At 35.5% G+C, this 24,067-nt stretch overlaps 6 protein-coding genes across 6 annotated transcripts; 4 read left to right on the top strand and 2 right to left on the bottom strand.

Annotated features, from left to right (window-relative positions):
- Positions 1-12,034: 12,034 nt before the first annotated feature.
- On the top strand, positions 12,035-12,595 carry J7337_002165 (uncharacterized protein; the record flags this gene model as incomplete). Its single annotated transcript, XM_044819898.1, has 1 exon — positions 12,035-12,595. One exon carries the CDS (start codon positions 12,035-12,037, stop codon positions 12,593-12,595), a length of 561 nt encoding a protein of 186 aa, XP_044684198.1.
- Positions 12,596-13,637: 1,042 nt separating this feature from the next.
- On the bottom strand, positions 13,638-14,157 carry J7337_002164 (uncharacterized protein; the record flags this gene model as incomplete). The annotated part of the gene is made up of 3 exons (XM_044819897.1): positions 13,638-13,933; positions 14,007-14,091; positions 14,143-14,157. The coding sequence occupies 3 exons, from the start codon at positions 14,155-14,157 to the stop codon at positions 13,638-13,640; spliced, it is 396 nt and encodes a 131-aa protein (XP_044684197.1).
- A 927-nt stretch (positions 14,158-15,084) lies between these two features.
- On the top strand, positions 15,085-17,148 carry SET9 (Histone-lysine N-methyltransferase set9; the record flags this gene model as incomplete). The annotated part of the gene is made up of 2 exons (XM_044819896.1): positions 15,085-15,183; positions 15,241-17,148. 2 exons carry the CDS (start codon positions 15,085-15,087, stop codon positions 17,146-17,148), a joined length of 2,007 nt encoding a protein of 668 aa, XP_044684196.1.
- A 401-nt stretch (positions 17,149-17,549) lies between these two features.
- On the top strand, positions 17,550-19,004 carry J7337_002162 (uncharacterized protein; the record flags this gene model as incomplete). The annotated part of the gene is made up of 3 exons (XM_044819895.1): positions 17,550-17,894; positions 17,942-18,000; positions 18,053-19,004. The coding sequence occupies 3 exons, from the start codon at positions 17,550-17,552 to the stop codon at positions 19,002-19,004; spliced, it is 1,356 nt and encodes a 451-aa protein (XP_044684195.1).
- Positions 19,005-20,741: 1,737 nt separating this feature from the next.
- On the top strand, positions 20,742-22,380 carry J7337_002161 (uncharacterized protein; the record flags this gene model as incomplete). The annotated part of the gene is made up of 3 exons (XM_044819894.1): positions 20,742-21,000; positions 21,057-22,198; positions 22,255-22,380. The coding sequence occupies 3 exons, from the start codon at positions 20,742-20,744 to the stop codon at positions 22,378-22,380; spliced, it is 1,527 nt and encodes a 508-aa protein (XP_044684194.1).
- Positions 22,381-22,741: 361 nt separating this feature from the next.
- Positions 22,742-23,658, bottom strand: J7337_002160 (uncharacterized protein; the record flags this gene model as incomplete). Its single annotated transcript, XM_044819893.1, has 2 exons — positions 22,742-23,135; positions 23,267-23,658. The coding sequence occupies 2 exons, from the start codon at positions 23,656-23,658 to the stop codon at positions 22,742-22,744; spliced, it is 786 nt and encodes a 261-aa protein (XP_044684193.1).
- Between the last annotated feature and the right edge of the window lie 409 nt (positions 23,659-24,067).

Below are 24,067 nucleotides of genomic sequence, written 5' to 3'. Positions count from 1 at the left end.
GAAATTATAAAAAAAACTTAAATAAAGCTTATTAATATAATAAATAAATTTTAAGCTATTATAAAAAATAACCTATTTAAAAAAAAAAGAGTTATCTTTATTACTTAAAATATATAAATTAATAATATAAATAAAAGAAATAACTACTTATATTATATAAATAATAAATAACTACTTTATAAATAAAAACTAACTAAATATAATACTATATTTTATATACTTTTAAGTAAAAAATTAAAGTAAATAAAAAAACTACTATTTAAAAAGTATTATATAATTATTTATTAAAAAATAGCTAAACTAAAATAAAAAAAAGTTAGAAAATATTTTATAAAAAAAAATATAAAATTTAAAAGAAATAATTAAAATATTAAAAATAAAAATAATAATATTTTAGCTAGCTTTTAAGTAAATATAATACTTAAAGTTTTAAATAACTTTTATATTAATACTCTCTTTAATTTAAATATATAATATAAGGAAAAACTACTTTATATCTTTTTAGCCTTTAAAGCCTTTACTTATTTACTTTTAAAAAGTATAATCTAGGACTTTAAAGTATTTATATATCTTATTAATAATAAAAAGTGCCTTAATTTAAGTACCTTTAAGTAACTAGATTATATTATAAAGTTAAGTATAATATTAAATAGGATTATTAATAAAAAGAAGTATACTTTTAAAGGATTACTTAATAAAAAAGATCTAATAATTAATAATATATATATAATTAAAAGATTTTATATTAATATTATTTCTTTTACTTATATATATAATTTAAGACTTTAAATATATAAAAAAGACTATATTATATATTATAAATTAATTATAAAAAGTATAGTTTTATATAAGCTTTAGCTTATAAATAATTTTATTTTTCTTAAATATAAGTAACTTAATAACTATCTTAAAGCTTTATTAATACTATTATATAATATAATACTAATAAGCTAATTAGGGATTATTATAAATATATTTAATAAAAGAAAAATATTTTCTTAAAGATTTTTATAAAATTAACTTAACTTAAAAAAGAATATTATAATATTATAGTATTTAAGACTTAATTATCTATTAGAAAATATACTTAAAAAAGCTATATTATATATATAAAATATTAAAATTAAAGGTATTTTAAAAATTAATTATAAGATTTATATTAAAATATATATTACTTAAGTTATTTTAAAAAAAAGCTTTAAAAAAAGTACTTTAAGATTATTTTAATATATTTACTAAAATCTCTAAGACTACTTAAAAGGCTATAATAAATTAAAATAGCTACTAGTTATAAAAAATAAATATAGTAAATAGCTATTTACTTAAGTATTATATATAAAGTAATATAATATAATATTTAATACTTTATTTTACTTTAAATAATAAATATAATATTAATTTAAAGTAATAATATATATTTTTTACTAAAATAATAAATATATTATAATTATAATTAAAAGGCTAACTTAATTTTAATATTAAGTAAGCTATTAAAGTATTAAGCTAGAACTTATATTACTAAATACTTATAAGCTAAATAAAGCTATTAAATAAAGTAATAAGTAAATTACTATAAAATTAGTTTTAATACTTTATAGTATTAACCTTTTAAAAAAGCTTTAGCTTAAAAGTACTAAAATAGTAGCCTATTTACTTAATATTAGCTTAATATATAAACTAAATTAAAAATTACTAATTAAAATACTTAAAAAATAGTTTAAATATTATATATTATTATTAATAAGAAAAGAAATAATAAACCTTAAACTAAATATAAGTTTATTATTTATATATAAATACTAAGCTTATTCCTTAAAAAAAAAAAAGAAAAAGAAAAAGATAAAAAGAAAATAAAAATTAAATTAAAAATATATATTAAATACTTAATTAGCTATATTATAAGTAACTTATATTATATTTAGATCTTTTATTTTAAAAGAGTAATAATTATATAAAATATATAATTTTATAAAAAGTTATTTTATAATAAATATACTAAGCTTTAATCTAAAAAGCTTATTATTAAGCTTAATAATTAAGTAGTTTATATAAATTAGTCTTATTTTAATAAGATTAAAATAAAAAAAGCTCTTTAAGTAAATATAATAATTAAATAACTAGTTAATTTAAGCTTAAAGGTAAATATAATTTCTATAAGTATTTTATAATAATTAAAAAGTATAAAAAAAACTTAAAGTATATTAAAAGAACTAACTAAACTTAAATTAATTAAACTTAAAATACTAAAAGTAACTCCTAAACTAGAAATATACTTAAAAAGTAATAATATAACTTAAACTCTATTAAATCTTAATATAATAATATAAAAAGGAAAAAGTTTTTAAAAAAAAAACCTAAAGTAAGGATATAAAAATATAAAAGCTTTTTTAAAAATAAAAAAGCTTTATTAAAAAAAAGTCCCTAGTTTAACTACTATTTTATTATTAATTTTACTTTATCTATTTAAATATAAAGGCAGTTAGTTATATACCTAGGTATATATATTTAATTAATAGAAGTTAATTTAGCTTTTACTAACTAACTTATATAAATAAAGTTAACCTTCTTCCTTTAAACCTTTAAACCCTGCTATTACCTTACCTTTACTTTTAATTTTATATAATTAAGAGGATATAGTATAGATAATTAGCCTTAATAATTATATTCTTAAGCTACTCTTTATATAAAGCTAAACTTATTAATATAATAAAAAAAGCTATTTCTTTTATATTAAGAGGTAGGCTTTTTTTTATAGCTTTTTCTAGCTTATTTAATCTAGCTAGCTCTTTAACTAGCTAAACTAGATAAATAAAATAACTTAAGTAAGCTAGATCTATATAACTAATTAAGTTAATTAAAGTATAATTAAAAATAGCTATTTTAATTAAACTAGATAGGCTTTTAAATAAAAAGTTCTTCTTAATAGCTATAGCTATTATATAAAGCTTATAGTAATTTTTACTATTAGCCTAATTTAGTATTAATTTAATTATAGTAATAAGGTTATAATTAGTTATATAATAGCCTTAATTAGGCTTTAGGCTTTTATATATAGGTATCTTATTAGTAGCTATAATTAATATTAGTAACTATAACTAATAGGGAAAGTCAGGTTAGTAAATATACTTTAGAAGTGTAATAGGTATACTAGGCCTAGTATTCTTTTAATAGGGGTAAAAGAAAAAGGTTAATATAGCTACTAAAAGTAGACCTGTAGGTAGTACTTATATTACTTAATTAAAGCAGTAATTATATTACTTAAAGTAAATAAACCTTAACTAATATTAACTTCTATAATTCTAGCTTACTATAGGGGCCTTACTATTTAAGCTATTATATAAAAAGTTAAAAGCTTAATAGCCCTAAATAAGGCTAATAGTAATTAAAAAAAAAAAAAAAATTAAAAAAAAGTATTAATTACTATAAAAGAGTTAAAGTACTTAGAAATAATCTTAAAAGCTTATTAAAAAGCTAAAAAGTATAAAGATAAGTATTATAAAGCTAATATAATAAATAAATATACTTTATAAATAAATATATTATAGTATTTAATAACTTTAAGTACTTTAATACTAGCTATAAGATATTAAATAAAGCTAAAATAAAAGTAAAATATTAAAAAGAGTATTAAATAAATAAGTAAATAGCTTTACTTTTTTTTAAAATATAGCTTTAAATATAAGATAAAATACTTAATAATAAATTACTAGCTTTAAAAATATAATATAAAATATTAAATTAAATTAAAATAAAGACTTAAGCTTTATTAAGATATAAAATATATACTTTAATATAAAATAAAATAAAAACTTAAGCTTTACTAAGACTTAAAATATATACTTTTTTTTTTTTTTTTTTTTTTAATTACTATTAGCCTTATTTAAGGCTATTAAGCTTTTAACTTTTTATATAATAGCTTAAATAGTAAGGCCCTTATAGTAAGCTAGAATTATAAGAGTTAATATTAATTAAGGTTTATTTACTTTAAGTAGTATAATTACTGCCTTAACTAAGTAATATAAGTACTGCCTGCAGGTCCTTTAATAGCTATATTAACTTTCTTCCTTTACCTTTACTAAAAGATCTTTAATTAACCCTTATAACTAGGCCTAGTATACTTATTATAAAGTATATTTACTAACCTAACTTTCCCTATACTTATTAATTATAATTACTAATATTAATTATAGCTATTAATAGGATACTTATTATATATAAAAGCCTAGAGCTTAATTAAAGCTATTATATAACTAACTATAACTTTATTACTATAATTAAATTAGTACTAAGCTAGGCTAATAGTAAAGATTACTATAAGCTTTATATAATAGCTATAGCTATTAAAAAAAACTTTTTATCTAAAAGCCTATCTAGCTTAATTAAAATAGCTATTTTTAACTATACTTTAATTAACTTAATTAATTATATAAATCTAGTTTCCTTAAATTATCTTATTTATCTAGTTTAGTTAGCTAAAAAGCTAGCTAGATTAAATAAGCTAAAAACAGCTATAAAAAAAGGCTTACCTTTTAATATAAAAGAAGTAGCTTTCTTTACTATATTAATAGGTTTAGCCTTATATAAAAAGTAGCTTAAAAATATAATTATTAAAGCTAATTATCTATATTATATTCTCTTAATTATATAAAATTAAAGGTAAAAGCAGGGTAATAGCAGGGTTTTAAGACTAAAGGTTTAAAGGAAGAAAGTTAACTTTTATATAAGTTAGTTAATAAAAGCTAAATTAACTTTTATTAATTAAATATATATGCCTAGGTATATAACTAACTGCCTTTATATTTAAACTATAGATAAAGTAAAATTAATAATAAAACAGTAATTAAACTAAGGAAAATATATACTTTAATATTAATAAAAATACTATTAAATACTTTAATAAGTACTAAAATATAACTTATAATATAGCTAAAGATTATAATAATTTAAAGAGTATTAATAATAAAAGGCTAAAAATACCTTAAAGGGAAATAAAAACCTTAAAAAAAACTATTAAAGTATAGTATTTAATAAAAAAAAAAAAAGTAAAAAAGAAAAAGTATTAAATAAGACTTAAAAATATAAGTAAAGACTAAAGATTATAAATAAGATAATAAAGTAGCTTTTTTTATAACTAATTATTATAATAAAAAGTATATATATCTTAAAAGTATTTTTATAGTATTTATTACTTTTTTTAATATAATTAAAAAAGTAAAAAAAGTTTAAAAAAGGAAAATAATAAAAGTAAACCTTAAACTTAAATCTTTAAAGTAAATATATAATACTTTTAAGCTTATAAAGATATATTAAAATATACTTCTTTTACTTTTAATAAATTAAAAAAAGCTAAAGATATATATATTTAAAAAGCTATTCCTTTTAGCTACTTATATTAAAATAAATAAGCTTATTAATAAAAAGATTTAAAAAGTAATATTATAGTAAAATACTAAAACTAAATTAATATTCTTTAAATAAATATTTATATATAAATTTAATTAAAAAAGTTACTTAAATAAATATAAAATATAGTTATATATATATAATAATCTTTAATTAAAAAATATAATCTAAAGTATATATATAGTAACCTTTATAATATACTTATTTTATATTATAATTACTTTTATAACTAGATATAATCTTAAAATCTATTAACTAGATATAGTAAATATATTTATAAATATAATTTATAATAAGGATAAGCCTTTAATTATATATTATTTTTTAAAAAGATTTAAATAAGCTAAAAAGCTTATTAAATTAAAATAAGTATTATATAAATTAAAAGATTTACTAATTTTATAATTTAATAAGTTTTTAAGTACTTTTAAGTACTTTAGCTTAAAAGCTAGTAAAAAAAAGAAATACTTATTTTATATAAAAATATAAAATATATTAGTAATATTCTTTATAAATAATATCCTTATTTTATATTATAAATTAAAAAAGGAAGCTATAAATAAAATAATTAATATATTAAAGGAAATATATAAGTTTTAAGATAAAGGAAAAGCTAAATAGTTTTTAGAAATTAAGATTATTAAAAATAAGCTTAATAAGAAGATTTATTTTTATTATAACTTATACTTAAAGAAATATATAGTTAAATATAAATTAGTATAGTATAACTAGTTCTTAACTATTCTAATTTCTATTATTAAATTTACTAAAAAAGAAAACTAAATGCTTTTAAATTATATTAAGTTATATTAAGAAAAGGTTAAATTATTACTTTATATAATAGTAATAGTATACTTAGATATTACTTTTATAATATCTTAGCTTTTTAAATACCTTATAAACTTAAATATAAAGTACTATAAAGCTATAAACTAAGCTTTATATTATTTATATATTACTTATAATTTCTTAATTACCTATAGAAGTAATTATAATAAGACTTAAGTACTTTATATAGTATTAAATGCTTTATTTATAGATAATAAAGAAATAAGAAAATTATTATAAGGATATTTTATTTCCTTTTTTAAAAGAGTAGTAATATAAAAAGTAATATATTAAAATATAGTTTTAACCTTTATAATAAAAGTAAAACTAATTATATTAAAGTATATTATAGCTAAAGCTATAAGTTTATAATATTTTCTTAATAAGTTATACTTTTACTTAATAAAACTATATACTATTTATTATAATAATTAATAAATAATATACCTTATAATTAAACTAAGCTTTAAAATAAATACTTATTTATATTATATAAATATTTAAAGTATTAAAAAGTTAAAATATCTTTATAGTAATATATAAAGTATAGCTAATAAGGTCTTATAATAAAAATAATATAATATAATACTTATTTTTTAATATATTATATATAAAGTATTATATATAATACTAAAAAAATATAATAACTTTAAAAATAAGTTTTAAAGTTATATAGCACTATTGCCTTTAACCTTATAATCTAATTAAATAAATAGCTTTAATTTATAAATATAAAAAGATATTTTCTCTAGCTTTAGTAAGTTAAATACCTTCTCTATTATTACCTAGTTAAGGTAATTAATACTAAAGCTTTAACCCTAAAAGCCTAATTCTAAATAAGCTAAAAATTATAAAAACTAATATAAGATATAATACTATATAATTAATATTAATAATAGCTATAACTATTTAATTAAAGTAATTAATACTTATATATCTAGCCTTTTAACTAAAATCTATAGCCTTAAGCTTAATATTATATTAGTTTTCTAATCTTTCTTAAAGTATTATAAAATTATAAAAAAATACCTATTATATATTAATAAACTATTAATAATATAGTAAGTTAATTTTATAATCTTTAATTACTAAATATAGCTACTTAATATTAATAGAAATAAAGCTAAAAATAAAGCCTTTAATAACTATATTATAAATTAGATATATATATTAAAAAACTTAATAAATTACCTAAAATAGGGTTAATACTTATTAAAATAATAGCAGGTTTTTATTAATAGTATTATATTAAATAGTAGTAATAGTTAATATTAGCTATAGTTTATAAAGTTAAAATATATAATTATAGTAATTAAATTATAAATATAAATATTATATTATAGGAATTAAAAGCTATTATAGTATAAAAAAGGGGAAATAAAAAAGAAAAAAAAAGTAAAAAAGTAAATTAAAAAATAAAAGTTTTAGTATTAAGGGAAAAACTATAAATATTAATAGGCTAAAGCTAGCTTAATAGGTTAGTAATAAATTAAATTAAATTATAAAGTAATATAAAGTAATATAAAGAATATAAATTAAAAGTAAATATAGCTAATTAATACTTAAGATATTTAAAGTATATAGTTATAATAAAAAAAAAGTAAAAAGAGCTTTTAAATTACTTACTTATTTATAATAAAAATACTAATAAATAAATTAACTAAAGCTTTATTATAATAGTAATTTAAATATTTTAAAGTATTACTTAATTTATTATAGCTAAAGTAATTATAAGTCTTAATAAAATTAAATTTAATTATTTAACTAATTAGTAATTAAAGTAATTAGCTTAAAGTATTTCTTATAATAAAAATACTTTTATTAAAATAAAGTAAATAGTTTTAAAAAGCTTAATTAATAATAGTATTATTTCTATTTTTATCTTTATTTTTATTATTATTATTATAAGTAATATTACTAAATATCTCTAGACTATTATAAATTAAATTAAAAGTAATATTATTTATTATATTAAAAATACTTTTACTTTTAATAGTAAGTATATTAAAACTGCTTATAAAGATATTAAAAATATATAAAAAGAGAATATTATAATTAAAAATAGTAAAGTAAAAAAGCTTAATTTAAAAGAGATTATATATTATTAAAGTATAAGTTTAAGTATATTTAATCTCTTAAGTAAATAGTTAATTTAAAGTATAAAAATAAAAAAAGATAAATAACTTATAAAAAAAATATTATTAAAAATAGTATTATAAAAATTAAAAGCTATAAGAAAAAAAGTATAAAAACTATAATAAGTTAATAATATATTTAAATAAAAATAAAAAAATACTTATAGTTTAATATAACTCTTATAATTACTATAAAAATAATAATAATACTATTTTAAGTAAGGCTTATTTTTTATTATATAATAAAATAATAGGCTTTTACTTTATAAAGTACCTTTAAAGTACTATATATAAAAAAAAGTATACTTATTCCTTTTAAAGAACTTAGCCTTATACTTTAAAGTATTAGGGGTTTTTAAGGACTTTATAAATATAAATTTAATAAAAGTCTTCTTTTTTAAAGATAAAAGGGTTTTTAAAAAAGTATTTTTATTAAAAAGAAGCTTATTTTTATTATTATAAAGTATTATAATACTAATAGAACTTTCTATCTTTATAAAAATATAAATAAGCTTAAAGATAATAGAAATATACTTAGATTTAGGCTTAAATTTAAGCTATATATTTATAATTAGTATATATAAATAAATAAAAGAAAAAAAAGATAATTATAATAATAAAATAATATAAGCTTAAAAGCTAGTATAATAATATACTAAAAAAGTAATTATAGTAAAAATAATAAAGATTATTAAGGCTAAAAAGGATAGAAGTAATAGAGAGCTTAATTAAGGCTTTATAAGTAGGAAATTAAAAATATAAAATAAAAAAGTAATATAATAAAGTTAAGTAATAGTATATAAAAAGACTAAAATAAAAATAAAAAATCTTAGCTTAAAAAGTAATATTATTTTTATATTTAATAAAAGCAGGATTATTAAAAGTAAAAAGTTAAATTAAATAAATTATTAATATATATATAAAATAAAAAGTATATTATTAAAAGAATAGATACTTAAAAGTAAAAAGCTATTAAGATAATTATATACTATAATAAAAATTATAAAGCTTAAAAAAGGAAAAAAAAAAAGATTATAAAAAAATAAAAAAAAGGCTTTTATAGCCTAAAAGTAAAAGACTTAAATATATATAGTACTTTTTATTATAATTTATAAAGCTTATTATACTTATATTTATAAAATTAAAAGGCTATATATATAAAGTAATAATAATATAATACTATTAATTTTTTCTATTATTTAACTATTTACTTATATTATAAAAGTATATTAAATATAATTAAAGCTATTTAAAGATTATTTAACTATATAATAATATATAGTTAAATAAAGAATATATTAAGTTATAAATAATATATCCCTTTTTAATTAGTTAGATTAAACTTACTATATAATTTCTATAGCTTAATAAGGTTAATTTAACTACTACCTTAGATTAAAGAAAATAAGGTTTTTTTAATTAAAGCTAAAATGCTTATTATAACCAATCTACGCTTTATATAACAGATACCTTTGTTAAAGTATGATATTTTCTTGCTCCCGGAGGCAATATATGCCCCATTTCACACTAGAGATGAGTGATAGAGAATATGCATGGCTGTAAGAGGCCATATTTAAAAACGCGTAATTCCTTGGGCCGCTCAATTAGAAACATGCATCCAATCTCATCGCACTCCTAGCTAAGATATTCGGGACCAGAGTAGATTGTGAGACATGTCACTTTGCTTCCACTTCAATAAAGACGTGAAGCCTTCCTATAATACAGCCCCAAGAAATATAAAGGTAGGACTGGCATTCCGAGCCAGTGGTTATCCTTGGGAGTCTTTAATCCACGTCTCGTTGACACCTCAGAGTTGAGGACGGCGTGTAATTGAAACCCCGTTGTTGGAGCATTCGATCACTCTGTGGAATCATCCTTCGAACATGTCTGACTGGGTCGCCAACTCTGAAGCAGTAGCTAAGTCACTCAAAAAAACCTCTCATTACTCCCAATATGTTTTATCTATGCAAGCTGGTGGCTGTCTTGAGAGCAACTGGTATCACCAAAGTTGTAAGCGAAGGTGTAACGACTACGCGTAGGGTTGCAAGTGCGATTTGTTTGCTGACTCCAAAGACATCAACGGCCTGACTGAGGTGGCCAACGCAATCAGATTGCGAATAGTTCACGCAAGGCAATAACATATCTCCTATTTCATGGCCTACCCTGTCCTGAGATTCACATGAATCGCTGAATCGCCGACCTTCCAAGCGTCAGATCGGACAATTTACTTAGGCCTAGGAACAACTCCCTACCAACTCACCAGCATATTCTCTCTCGGCCAATTACGAACACCATGGTCTACGTACTTTATACACGTGTACGTGTCTGCGGCCTTTTTTCGTGTTGACCGTGTCTCAAGTTCCGCCTTGGTACGATCGTGATGGTCTCGTGGACCTCACGTAGTCCTTCATGTGCCACTTATTGATCACTTGTCAACGCCTTACCCAGTTAATGTTGTTTGAAATGACAGAGAACCATGTTCCTGCGTCTTGTTTCTGGTTCCTAATTCGAGAGATTCCTTTTTCACGCATATTTCTAACATGCACGCCACTCTAGTTTACTCCTCGTTGTGACGGAGGTTACATTGTGCCTGATTAACGCACCAGTGATGATGTGAACATACAGAGACCAGCCTCGTTCCGCCAGACAAACCTCCGTAGGTGTTCAGCTGGAATACACAGCATCATCCAATAAGAGCTCTTTTCAAAGAATTCACAGCGATCTTGTTTTATGCATGCGTAGGTATTATGTATTTCTGGCTGCCTCATGATTAGATGACTCTAAGGCATCACCGCCTCATATAGAGTTGAAGATGAAGACGTGAGTCACCGCAAATAACGAACCCCTGTCGATGAATGAATTGTCCCCAGTGTTTTTGCCTTGCCACTCGCAGCGTGAGACCGTGAAATAGAGATAACGAGTCAGCAATAACAAGGCGCGGCAGAGGGACAGACAGTAACTTTCGTCTCGTTTCGATTGTAGACGGCCCACGTGTGACAGTCCACACGAGGCCACTGAAGGATAACGCGCTGAATCACCCACTGTTTATGCTGTGCCTTGGTTTGTTCATGTCACTTGCTGCTCATGCATTCCGTACAAAACTCAACCGACCCCGACACTGAAGCCTTGTTCTTCTCTTTCCTTCCTCTGTAATTTTTACTATCATCTGTAGTTCACGAATCTACGGACTCTGAACAGCGCCCGTCAATCACAAGCCTGCACTGCATAATCACCAATTTCTCAGCTGTAAAGCCCCTGAATTTGTGGCTGGCTGCCAACTGTCTATCTATTATAAACCCAACACAGCCCAAGCCCAAGCCTAAGCTCAAGGCACCAAACCAAAAAAAAAACCCAATAAGCAACCAAATTCAAGGACTTGCACGGAAAAGTGGGACAGGAAAACCAGCGCAAGCCAGAAGCCCCTCCCACTTGGACTATTTTCCAGCCCTGTCGCCTTTCATCCATCACTTCTCCCCTTCTTTCTTTTCAACACCAGCACGACCTCTATTCTAGAGCGACAATCGCCTTCCATCTCTCATTCACAGCTTGAAATATCTATTCGATATTTCAGCTCTCAGATTTGTTTTTGCTTCTTGCATCTTCATAAAAAGCAACCAAGCATTCTCTTCAAATTGAACCACCACCCATACAACCACCCGACCGACCAAATGGCTACCCCCCAATCCACCACCTCTTACGAGGGCGCCGAAGGCGACAAGAAGCTCGAGCAGATCACCTTCCGATTCTGCTCCGAATGCTCAAACATGCTTTATCCCAAGGAGGACGAGGATGCTCACAAGCTTCAGTTTACCTGCCGAACTTGCCAGTACACCGAGGACGCCAAGTCTACCTGCGTCTTCCGCAACGTCCTCAACACCTCGGCCGGTGAGACCGCCGGTGTCACCCAGGATGTTGGCTCCGATCCAACGGTTAGTCATCTTCCACCTGTTCTCTGTTACGGCTGTGGCGGAGTCATCTTGTGCACTTCTTGCGGCCAGCCCGATTGCCAAATGGTGGTCTCCAACGAGAAAGTCAGTCAGCCCATCACGGGCATGTGCCAGTTCACCTTGCCATGGGAGGATCCTTTCGCCGACTACGACGAGGAGATGATGGACGAGGACTACGATGACACAAGGACCGAGTCTGATGACTTCCTCTCCGACGCCAGCGAAGAATTCCTCGAAGAGATCTCCATGTGCTGTGATTCGTCCATGAAGTGTGAATCATGAGCATCTTCACCAAACATCCTGTATCACGACACTTATGTAACTGACGACACGACACGACTGGCATGACTATATTATTCTATCTTGGGCTGGCTGGCACATGCTCTGGGCTTCTGGCATCATTATCCGGCGGCGAGCAGCTGGCGGCCGACCGTTCACATGACAAAGTATAAGTTGGAAACAGCAGTTGGAGCACTGGGTGTCTCGCGTCTTCTTTGGAACCCGCTTGTCATCGCTTAAAGACTGCTGGCTGACTTTATTTTTTTCTGCGCGCTGCAGCTCCCGCGATCTACAAAGACCTGCCCTAGTTGCCAGCACACCGAAGCTGTGTTTTTCCAGTCCCAGCAGCGAAGCGCTGAAACCGGCATGGTAAGTTGAACTCTCTCACACGTCCATACGTTTCAGAGGTCAGCTCACTAACGCCACGATAGAAACTCTTCTACGTCTGCTGCGAGTGTGGTCACATTTTCACTTAAGCGAAACCTTGTATCGATACCCGGGCGACGAATCGTCGACGCCCAAGTTGTGGAGGATACTCGCATCATCATTTGAATTCGCAAGGCGTTTTTAAGAGAGGGTTGTGGCATGGTTATGCCACTGGCGCCAGGTTATAAGGAGGGAAATGCAAATTGTATTCTATCAATGATCCTGTATAAGACTGCTGATAGCAGCAAATAAGATTTTGGAGGAGGGTCACAAATGTACCAAGTTTCCCCAGTTCTTTCGTCGTTTAGGATTGAGGGCAAAGTTTCTCATCACCTTCCATAGGAGGGGTAAATTATCAAGATGCATCTGCAGTTTTTTAATCTTGCACAATAAGTTCTTTGACAATAAATGTTCCAAGTTATGCTCCCACGGTGATTTTTAGTCTCGAGAGCTGAAAGGTGTCTGTATTTTCGTATCAACGCCTCGCAAATGCCAAATGTAGTAATATTCGTAATTGTACAGTATTCCACTCGTACACGGCCGTTATACAGCCAAACCAAACCCCTGGACTATCTTGTCTTTTGTAAACCATCCATCCACCTAAACTCCTTGCCGCTCTTTACGCCTGCATGGGCGCCATTGACAGAATCTTGCTCCACTTCTTGCGCTTCAGCTCAGCGCCAACAGCACCGTTGATACGTGATCCGACGGGGTCGCCAGACTTGTTCAGCAGCACACAAGCATTGTCGTCGAACTTAACAACTGAGCCGTCTCGGCGCTGTGTAGGGTATCGGGTTCGGACGACGACGGCGTGACGGATATCACCTCGCTTGACCTTGTTGGCGGCAGAGATACCGGCCATACCACCGGAGGAGCTACCACGCTGCTCCTGCACGACGACGACGACACGGTCACCTGGGGTGTGTTAGTCAAACTGTTGCATTACTTCGAGAGCATCGAGTGAGGTGTTCGGAGGGGTGCATCGTACCGATTCGGGCATGTCGTTTTTGGCCGACGACCAAGACGCATTCGACAAGGGCAGCGCCCGAGTTGTCGATGCAGTTAAGCATTGTCTGCCATGGTCAGTCAGCAAGTGGTTGAGAAGATGGGGAGGATAGAGGTACCTTTAATTGAATCATCTTGGCTGTGTTCCGCGCGCGGAGGTTCAATACTCGACTCTCACCACGGTCCAACTCGGGAGAGATACCATCAATCGCCCAACCTGTCGTTGAATTTTTGGACTAGCATCACGTGCTCACAGCCACAGTTGAAGTACGCCACACTTGTTCCAGCGGAACCATCCATCTCAGCTGGGGTAAAGAAATCTGGAGATATCGTGTCGTCTTATCATGAATTGTATCTCTTTGACTGGCCTTTGACAATGTAATACAAAAATAGCGTCTCTTTGATGCTCATCTTTCCCGCATCTCACTACCAGAAAACAACAAACACCCTTTGATGATCGTATCCGTTCCATGGCTTGACAACTTGAGCTGAATTAATGTTTGAGAGTGATTTCCTAGGCCTACACAGCCCCACCCGTCGCCTGGCCAATGCCCCAAACCGGCCTCGATCCAGGGAAGAGGAACAAAGCAAGCCCCCCCTAACCTCGAAAGCACCCGAGCGAGCTACAACCATGTCATTCCACCTTGAACCTCCATCACTTCCCTCCTTCAAGCACGATTCCTTGAAAGGCACCCGCACCACGATCTTTTACTCACCCAAGTCTCAGCCTCGTCTGTCTTTGTTCCATCGATAAACGCTCCTTAAATAGAGAGACGGAACCTATGACGTTGCGGCACTGAGTTAGCTGAAATCCAACATAAAGCGCTTAACCTTGGCTTCTCTCTTTTCAACTCCTGCGCATTGCTCTGCAAGATTCGAAAGGCTTCAATTGTGGCATGGTTTGGCAAGGCTCTCTCATACTGAGCCAAGGATCTACATCTCCGCTCTTTTCTCGCTCGGACTTTTACAACTAGTTTCGAGGGACACGTACGCTCTTTTATTCTTCAGACGGCAGCTTTACACAGCAGAACTGGCTTGGGAGTGAATTCACATTAGCCAAAATGCCTCCATCACAGAAGGCGGCTGCCAAAAAGCCGCGCATGACGTTGGCACAAGTGTCAGCATATGATGACATTCTCACTGACGCCCTGGTCGATCATGTGAGTGGTTTACAGCTGAGCATCGCTCATGAGGCAATGCGACTCTAACACAGGCAGGTCTTTTACTGGACAACGGTCCCCAAAAACCGCACATCATATCATCCATCTCGAGGTGTGAGGGAGGAGGAGATCGCCAAGATCTTGCAAGAGGAGGTGGTTCTCAAGAAGGACTTGGACAGCGCTGAGAAGCGGTTGCTGACAACGAACGGGCTGAAACGGTTTCACAATGGATTGAAGACCGACAATGAAAAAGAGAATTTCCGACGGCATCTTAGGCGATATGTTCAAATATACCTCCCGGATTGTCCGTGGGAGGTCAGCTCGACAAACCGATACACAATTGTTACTCACGAGGCGGCCGTAACAGCAAGACGACCAATCCGACGCAACGAGGCCATCAAATATTTATCCGGAGTACAAGTCATTATCACGCCAGAGGAGGAAAAGGCCATCTCATCTCAGAAGAAGGACTTTAGCATTGTGGTCAGCTCACGAAGCAAGTGCACCAGCCTGTTTATGGGCCCTGCCCGCTTTGCGAACCACGATTGCGATGCGAATGCCAAACTTATGAGGACGAGCCACGCAGGAATCGAGATTGTCGCAACAAGGCCTATTGAGGCAGGAGAGGAGATTACAGTTACTTACGGAGACAACTATTTCGGGGAGAACAACTGCGAGTGCTTGTGCAAGACGTGCGAGGATCTTTTACAGAATGCATGGGAACCAGAAGAGGGCACAGTGCCAGTGAAAACTAGTATTGAGCAGGAAAAGTCAGAGGGTTACTCATTACGGCGGCGACGGAGAGATGACAGTATCTCTGGCTCTTCACGGACACCATCGGTTACTCCTGATATGCGACCACGGATTACAAAAGCGACTTCAAGAGGTTCAAAGCTAGCATGCGATTCATCATCTGCCAGGTCTCCGCCCGCCGAGCAATCCAACAATCGCAAGCGACAGCATGAGAGTCTGGCAACACCACCCAAGACTCCAGCAAAGCGACAAAAGGTTTCGGCTGAGAAGACTGTGCTTATCATTGACGATTCGTCGCGCAGTACATCCGTCACTGCCAGTGAATCTTCAAGCGGTGTCGTCGAGACAGATGTCACGTCGCCAGAGAAGGAGACTCCGGAGCCTCTGGGACATACCCCATTGAAAGGGATTGCGAACAAGGGTAGTCAACAGAGAGAGGGGGCACCAGTTTCTCCCCAGAGCAGTCAAGGTTCACAATCACCTCAGCAAGCGGCTGAAATGGCGAGAGAGAGAACCCGACGAAGCGGTCTTGAGAGTATGACTATCCAGGCCATCTTGAACGCTCCTATAGAGTCTGAGGTCGAGAGCGAACCTGAACCGGAGAAGCTCAAGGAAGCAACTGTGGTACCTCCACCAACCGAGCCTATTGCAACCAGTATCGAAACTGTCGAGGACAGTCAGGTGGCTGATGAAGATCAGCCAAAACGGAAGAAATACCAACGTCGTGTCTATAAGGAAGACACGCCTCCATCTAGAGTGCGAGTGCCCGGAGATTACCTCCTTACACCGCTACTCCTATCAGAACCTGAGATGGCCTGGATCCAGTGCACCATCTGCGACGGTTACTTTGTACAACAGAACGCATACTTTACACGAGCTTCATGCCCTCGCTGTGAACGGCACTCAAAGCTTTACGGGTACATCTGGCCCAAGACGGACAAGGCCGGACCGCACGACAAAGAGGAGCGCATTCTGGATCACCGCACTATCCATCGATTCTTGGATCCCGATGATGAGCGAAAAGTGAGGTGTCGCAAGAGTTTTGGAAACCTCAAGACAGACACAGAAGAAACGGAAGAGCTCGAGCGGGGCCGCAAGCGACATAGCACATCTGGCTTGATGGGGCGAACGGGTCCTTCATCAGAACAAGACTCAAACCATCGGAGAAGCGGAAGGCTTCGTCGGGTGAACAGTAGATTCCTCGACCCATGATGAACATGCGTGGAGAACTTGTTGGAAATAATTCGGACCGAACATGACTTTTTTGAGGCGAGCGAGATTTATAATTTTATACTCCGTACTCTGTTTTTAACGGCATTGCTAGACCAAGAGGCCTAGTTTAGATAACTGACCCACCATCTGGACAACGTTATTTATTATAAATGTTTTAATGCATCGAAAGAGCCAATGCTAATCGTCCGTGCCCAATGTGAAGGAAGATTTGTGTCCTGCATTCCGTAGACCTGGAGCTCTCCGAAAACTCAACGTCAAAGATTTCTAATCGCAACGTCATTGACCCGTCATGAACATGTATATAAATGTCTGTTCCCAGTTCCCAAGATGAAGCTCTGAAGGATTGTTAAGCATACCATTCTATCTCAACACTCATCATCATGGCTGCATATCTCACCAACCGCATCTGCCATCCTCACCACGGCATTCCTGTATCGAGACCCGAAACTCCTGCCCCCGCAAAGACTGAGAAATGCAGCCATCCCATTGTCAACAAAGCTGCAAAGGGCGTTCCCTTCTTCACCCCCGAGCAGGATCCTCCGGCTGGTCTGGCTATTCAGCCCAGTGACGGGAGCCGTGTTCCTCGACTCTTTCAGCCCCTCAAGATTCGAAATGTGACTATGCAGAATAGAATCTGGGTCAGCCCTATGTGTCAGTATTCTTGCCATGAAGGGTTCATGACGCCTTGGCATATTACGCACTACGGCGGTATGGCTCAGCGTGGTGTAAGTGGCGTTTACCAGTGAGATTTGATCAAAGCTAATCGTAGTAGCCGGGTCTTATGATGATTGAAGCAACTGCCGTCCAAGCTAATGGCCGAATTACACCTGAGTAAGTATACTTTTCACGACTTATTTTGTAGCTTGTTGGCTGATCGTCATAGGGACGCTGGTATCTGGCTCGACGCCCATGTCGACACTCTCCGCAAGAACGTCGACTTTGCACATAGCCAAAACACCAACATCGCCATTCAACTCGCCCACGCAGGCCGCAAAGCAAGCTGCGTAGCACCCTGGCTCAGCGCCGGCGCCACAGCCACCGAGGAAGTCAACGGGTGGCCCGACGATGTCGTCGGCCCCAGCGACGAGCCCTTCAACGAGAACATGCCCACCCCGCGCAGCATGAGCATCCAGGAGATCAACCAGCTCAAGAAAGATTTCGTCAAAGCTGCCAACCGCGCCGTCACCGCTGGCTTCGACGTCATCGAGCTTCACTTTGCGCACGGCTACCTTGTCAGTTCGTTCCTTACGCCTAGTGTTAACAAGCGAACGGATCAGTATGGTGGAAGTTTTGAGAACAGAGCAAGGCTGGCGCTTGAGCTTGTTGAGGAGGTTCGTGCTGTTATCCCTGAGACGATGCCGCTTTTTGTGAGGATTAGTGCGACGGATTGGTTGGATACTAACCCTGACTACACCGGCGAGAGCTGGACTGTCGAAGAAGCTGCGAAGCTCGCTGGTCTCTTTGCTGAGCGCGGTGTCGATGTGATTGACGTATCCAGCGGCGGAAACCACCCGCAGCAGAAGGTTCAAGGCGGACCAGGCTATCAAGCCAAGTTCGCGAAGCACATCAAGAAGGTTGTTGGCGACAAGATGCTCGTTAGTTCGGTGGGAAGCATCAAGACCGGTACACTTGCTGAGGAGATCATCTCTGGAAAGGACGATGGAGTCAAGTTGGATCTTATTGCGGCAGGGAGGATGTTCCAGAAGAATCCTGGGTTGGTGTGGGCTTGGGCTGATGATTTGGATGTTGAGATCCAGCTTGCGCATCAGATTGGATGGGGATTCGGGGGTCGGGCTACGAAGAAGCAGGATCATGTCAAGATGAGCATTCCTTGATTTTGTTTTGTTTAAAGGAGAATAAAAGGTGGTGGTTCAAGAGTAGAGATAGGAGTTGAAGATGGATGTATAAAAGCTTCAATGTGAGGGATTGGTTGATAACAAGCAAGACAGAATAAACAACGTGACAATTCGATCTCATCGCTCCCGAGCCATATGTTGACTGATCATGACTGACTGGCATATTTCTGTTCCAGCAATTCCTTCTCCGATCTCCCTTCTTCAACTTGCCTCTCCGTGATCATCGGCTTCTTCTCATCAACCTACAACTTCAACATCAGCAAGCATTCCTTATCTCAATACCACTCAACTTACCTGATACTGTGCATCAGTAGGTGCACTGAATCGTCTGCTAAAAGTCGCATACACATCGTTCTTCCACTCAGTCACACGAGCTTCAAGCCCGATATACAGTGTGTAAGCAGGATGCATGCTGACTTCTCATCCAAACTTGAGATAAAACGTGATGATGGAAGATGAAGTTTGAGTTCAAGTTCATTTTAACCACAGTGTCAGCGTGTCAGCATGTTATCTATTCTTGCTCGCTGAGTGAGCTGACGGTATCTTGATGGTCCATCTGGGCGTAAGCATGATAGCCCAATGGAGACAGACAAGAGTTGGGGGCTGCGATGTGTAGCCTAAATGATATTCATTGTTACGCCGTGTGGTTTTTGGGTTACACTGGAGATATGCTTGGCGGTTCTGGACTTGTCAAAAGGAGGGTATTCGGACTAGGTTGGTATGGATGTACTGATTGCACCTCTCACATCACAATGATTTTAGCAACTTCGTTCTATTGCTCACTTGACCTGAATCGACATTGTTTGCAGTAACATTAATCTATCGATTCTCTTACAATTATTGATATCGTTTGTCACCAAGTCGGTGTGGATATAAACCATTTGAGGATTCGATCGAGTGTTACATGGATGCCAAATTGGAGGGAAAATACCGAAGCATGATTCGGGACTCTGCGCTGCGCCAGGCTAGAGGACGCCAAAGGGAGGTAAGAAAACACAGGACTTCCATCCTTCATGATAGGAGGCGTACATAAATTTAGCATAATTTAGGATAGGTTTGGGGGAGTCTAGATTAGGCATTTTTTACTCCTTAGCTCACCTTGAACTTAGAGGTTTTCTTGCTTCCTGGGGGATTCCTACTGATACTGGTCAAGCAGTGGCCTTGCTCACGGTGACTTGCTCCCTCGAGTCACAGAATCCCAAATCGAGTTCGATGGCATGATCTCATGGGCCTTTTGCGCGATGCTCCTCTTTATCTTCCCACTTGGCTGTTGAGAAACAATGCGATGCGGGTAGGTGCATCAATTCTCGAAGTGCCGACAACAGAGGGAGTTTCCCTGCAGGAAACAAATTCAGCCAGCAACTGACATTTACGAGTAAACACCTATCTATGGGGAGAAATAATTGGTTTACCAAAGCCTTTGCTCTCATTCAAGATCGATTCAAAGTGCCATCAAAGTCCAGGGTAGCTGTTGCTGATCATCGCCAAGACCAAGCTGAGACAAATCGCGGGGACTAGGGCAAAGATAAGCAATGCCTCGGGTTCCTGGCAGGGCAACCAAGCTAAGCTACAGTGAGCTAGGGCCCTATAGCTCCAGGTCCCAGCATCATCACGTCACAAGCTTGTATCACCTGCGCTCCAGTCATGCCCATGTCTTAACCAGAACCCTCCCCTTCCATCCTCCTCCCTCTCTCCTTCACAACAACAAACTTCAACATGACGACAAAGGGCCTTTGCTTAGTCGCCGCTACGGCCGCTCTCCAGGGCGTGTCAGCTCTTCAGATCCCTCTCAACCTCCAGGTCCCCAAGCTCTCTTGGAATCCCTTCGGCGATGATCTTCCCGTGGTAGATACCAAGGAATTGCAGAAGAGCATCAAGCCTGAGAACCTTGAGGCCAGAGCAAAGGATCTGTATGAGATTGCCAAGAATGGAGAGGAGGAGTATGGACATCCGACTCGTGTCATCGGCAGTGAAGGTACGTTCTCCGAAATCGGCGTGTTATCATGAACGCAATGACTGATTGTTCTCAAGGCCATCTCGGTACGCTGTCGTACATCCATGCTGAGCTCGCCAAGCTAGGCGGCTACTACTCCGTGTCGAACCAGCAATTCCCCGCTGTGTCGGGCAATGTCTTCGAGTCGCGTCTCATCATCGGTGACTCTGTCCCCAAGCAGGCATCGCCCATGGGCCTGACTCCTCCGACTAAGAACAAGGAGCCCGTCCACGGAACGCTTGTCCTCGTCGACAACGAAGGATGCGACGAGTCCGATTATCCCGAGGCCGTCAAGGGCAACATTGCTCTCATCCTCCGTGGAACGTGCCCCTTTGGTACAAAGTCCGGCAATGCTGGTAAAGCGGGTGCTGTCGCTGCTGTTGTGTATAACTATGAGAAGGACGAGGTTCATGGAACTCTCGGTACCCCTTCGCCTGACCATGTTGCTACTTTTGGTCTTGGCGGTGAAGAGGGCAAGGCCGTTGCCAAGAAGCTCAAGGATGGTGAGACCGTCGATGCTATTGCTTACATCGACGCTGAGGTCAAGACCATCCTCACCACCAACATCATTGCCCAGACTCGCGGTGGTGATCCCGACAACTGTGTTATGCTCGGCGGTCACAGTGACAGTGTTGCCGAGGGCCCTGGTATCAACGATGACGGATCCGGCAGTATCTCTGTGCTCGAGGTCGCTGTTCAACTGACCAAGTACCGCGTCAACAACTGCGTCCGCTTTGCCTGGTGGGCCGCCGAGGAAGAAGGTCTTCTCGGCTCCGACCACTACGTCTCCGTTCTTCCTGAAGATGAGAACCGCAAGATTCGTCTCTTCATGGACTACGACATGATGGCCAGTCCCAACTTTGCCTACCAGATCTACAACGCCACCAACGCCGAGAACCCCAAGGGTTCAGAGGAGCTGCGCAATCTGTATGTCGATTGGTACGAGGAGCAGGGCCTCAACTATACCTTCATCCCCTTCGATGGTCGCAGTGACTACGATGGTTTCATCCGTGGTGGTATCCCCGCCGGTGGTATCGCCACAGGTGCCGAGGGTGTCAAGACTGAGGACGAGGTCGAGATGTTTGGCGGTGAAGCCGGCGTCTGGTATGATAAGAACTACCACCAGATCGGGGATGATCTGACCAATGTGAATTACACCGCGTGGGAGGTGAACACCAAGGTAAGTCGCACCCAGCCAATGTCTTGTTCAGAAACCGTGACACTAACACAGAACAGCTCATCGCCCATTCCGTTGCAACATACGCCAAGTCGTTCAAGGGCTTCCCCGAGCGAGAGATTGAGACGTCTGTGCAGAGTTACTCTGACAAGACCAAGTACCACGGTAGCAAGCTCTTCATTTAAATACCGTAGGAAGCTTTTATTTCAGGACTAAGTAGCAAGAATAGCATAGCATAGCACAGTAAGTAATGGGTGATTGATTAATTTGAATGGATATCTCTACGTTAAAATTGCAAATGCCTAGCTAAATCGACTCCAAGTGAAACGAAGCAAGAAAAACGACCAAAAAAAAAAAAAAATCATTACACGTAATAACCGTTTGGTAAAATGCCCGTCTAAGCCCTCCAACCGGTCCTGTAGCTAGACGTGGCCCGAGATGCCTCGTACTATTTCCCACCCAAACACCGACTTTGCAAGTATTCATCTAATAAGATGATGTATCCACTTGGGGATAGATTGATAGTTACTGATTGATAATGGGGTCTCATCGAGCTGAAGCGAGATCATATGGAGTTCCCATCAAGACACCGCCAGTTGGAAACTCACAGCTTCCAGTCTGCGAGGGAATCATCTCGGTGTAGTACTCGAAATCATCACGCAGCTCCCTCAGCTCAATGGGCAGAATGACCTTGGACAGAGCCTTGGGCGTGGTGAGCTTGGAGAGCGTTCCGGAGTAGGGGGCGGATCCAAGCCCCACATTGACGGGGGTGATCTCGGGGCTATCGGGGGTCTGGGCTCCCGACCCCGTTGTCTTGGCAGCCGATGATCCGGGGCGACTCTGTCGTAATCGAGCAGAGAGGTTGACGTTGAATGTGAGGAGTCTAGCAACGCGATGCGCCAGCTCGTCGCGACTGTTCTTTGCGTCCTTTTCTCCGGGGCTTTTTGGCGAATGTCAGCAAAAAGTGCACTTGTTCATCTAGCGGTCCGTGTGTCCTGTCGCTTAACTCACCAGTTCACTATAGTCATCATCATAGCATACGAAAGATTATGCCATCTCAACCTCGCACACAGCGCCTTGATCCTCTTCTGGAACTGCTTAGCGGCATCTTCAGGCGTGGTCCTGTTGGACTGCTCGTCGAGCGCACAGCATAGCGACGAGAGGCGAGTGAAGGCGAGGACGGTGTCTGTGAGGGTTGCGACGAGGGTGTCGAGAGAGATCCAGGCGGCGCGGGCGGGGAAGGGGATCTGGTTATTCTCGATGAGGTTGAGGGTCTTGTAGAAGGCGTGGACGGAGGATCGGCACTCCTTGACCTCGCGGAGGAGGACGTTGAGGATGGCGGTGTCGTGCTGGGGCGAGATGTTGAGGTCGCTGAGGATGTCGATGGCAGCAGCGCCGACGTCGAGCAGGCCTGTGATGGCTGTTGTGGTAGGGAGGCCGACAACGGCGGGATCCATGTCCATGTCGGCCTGCAGAAGGGAAGGCATCTATCGTGGTATCATTCAATGGTGAAGGAGGTCCAAGTGTTAGGTAATCAATTGTCGAGAGACAAGACAAGCAAAGCAATTGATTTGTGGTCAAGTGAGTGAGGCTCAAATCCAAGATGCAGATGTAAGTGATGTATATGCCACAAAGGGTCCTGAAGTAGACGGGATGGAAATTCTTGGCAGATGCCTCTAGGCCCCCTTTGGCTTAAATGGAAGTTCGAGCCAAGCCCTCAGGTCCAGGTCCAGGTCCGGGTCCAGTTCAGTTACGAATTTGTAAACGGGGGCGGGAGCACACACAGCGCGAGGAAGAAGCGAGAGAGGAGGGAGGGGGTGGTCTTCTAAAAGCAGGAACCGAAAAATAGCGAGAGAGAGAAGGGCCGGGCAG

The sequence above is a fragment of the Fusarium musae genome, chromosome 2 (assembly GCF_019915245.1).
Source record: "Fusarium musae strain F31 chromosome 2, whole genome shotgun sequence".
NCBI lineage: Eukaryota > Fungi > Ascomycota > Sordariomycetes > Hypocreales > Nectriaceae > Fusarium > Fusarium musae.
This window is presented reverse-complemented; position numbering and strand designations above follow the sequence as displayed.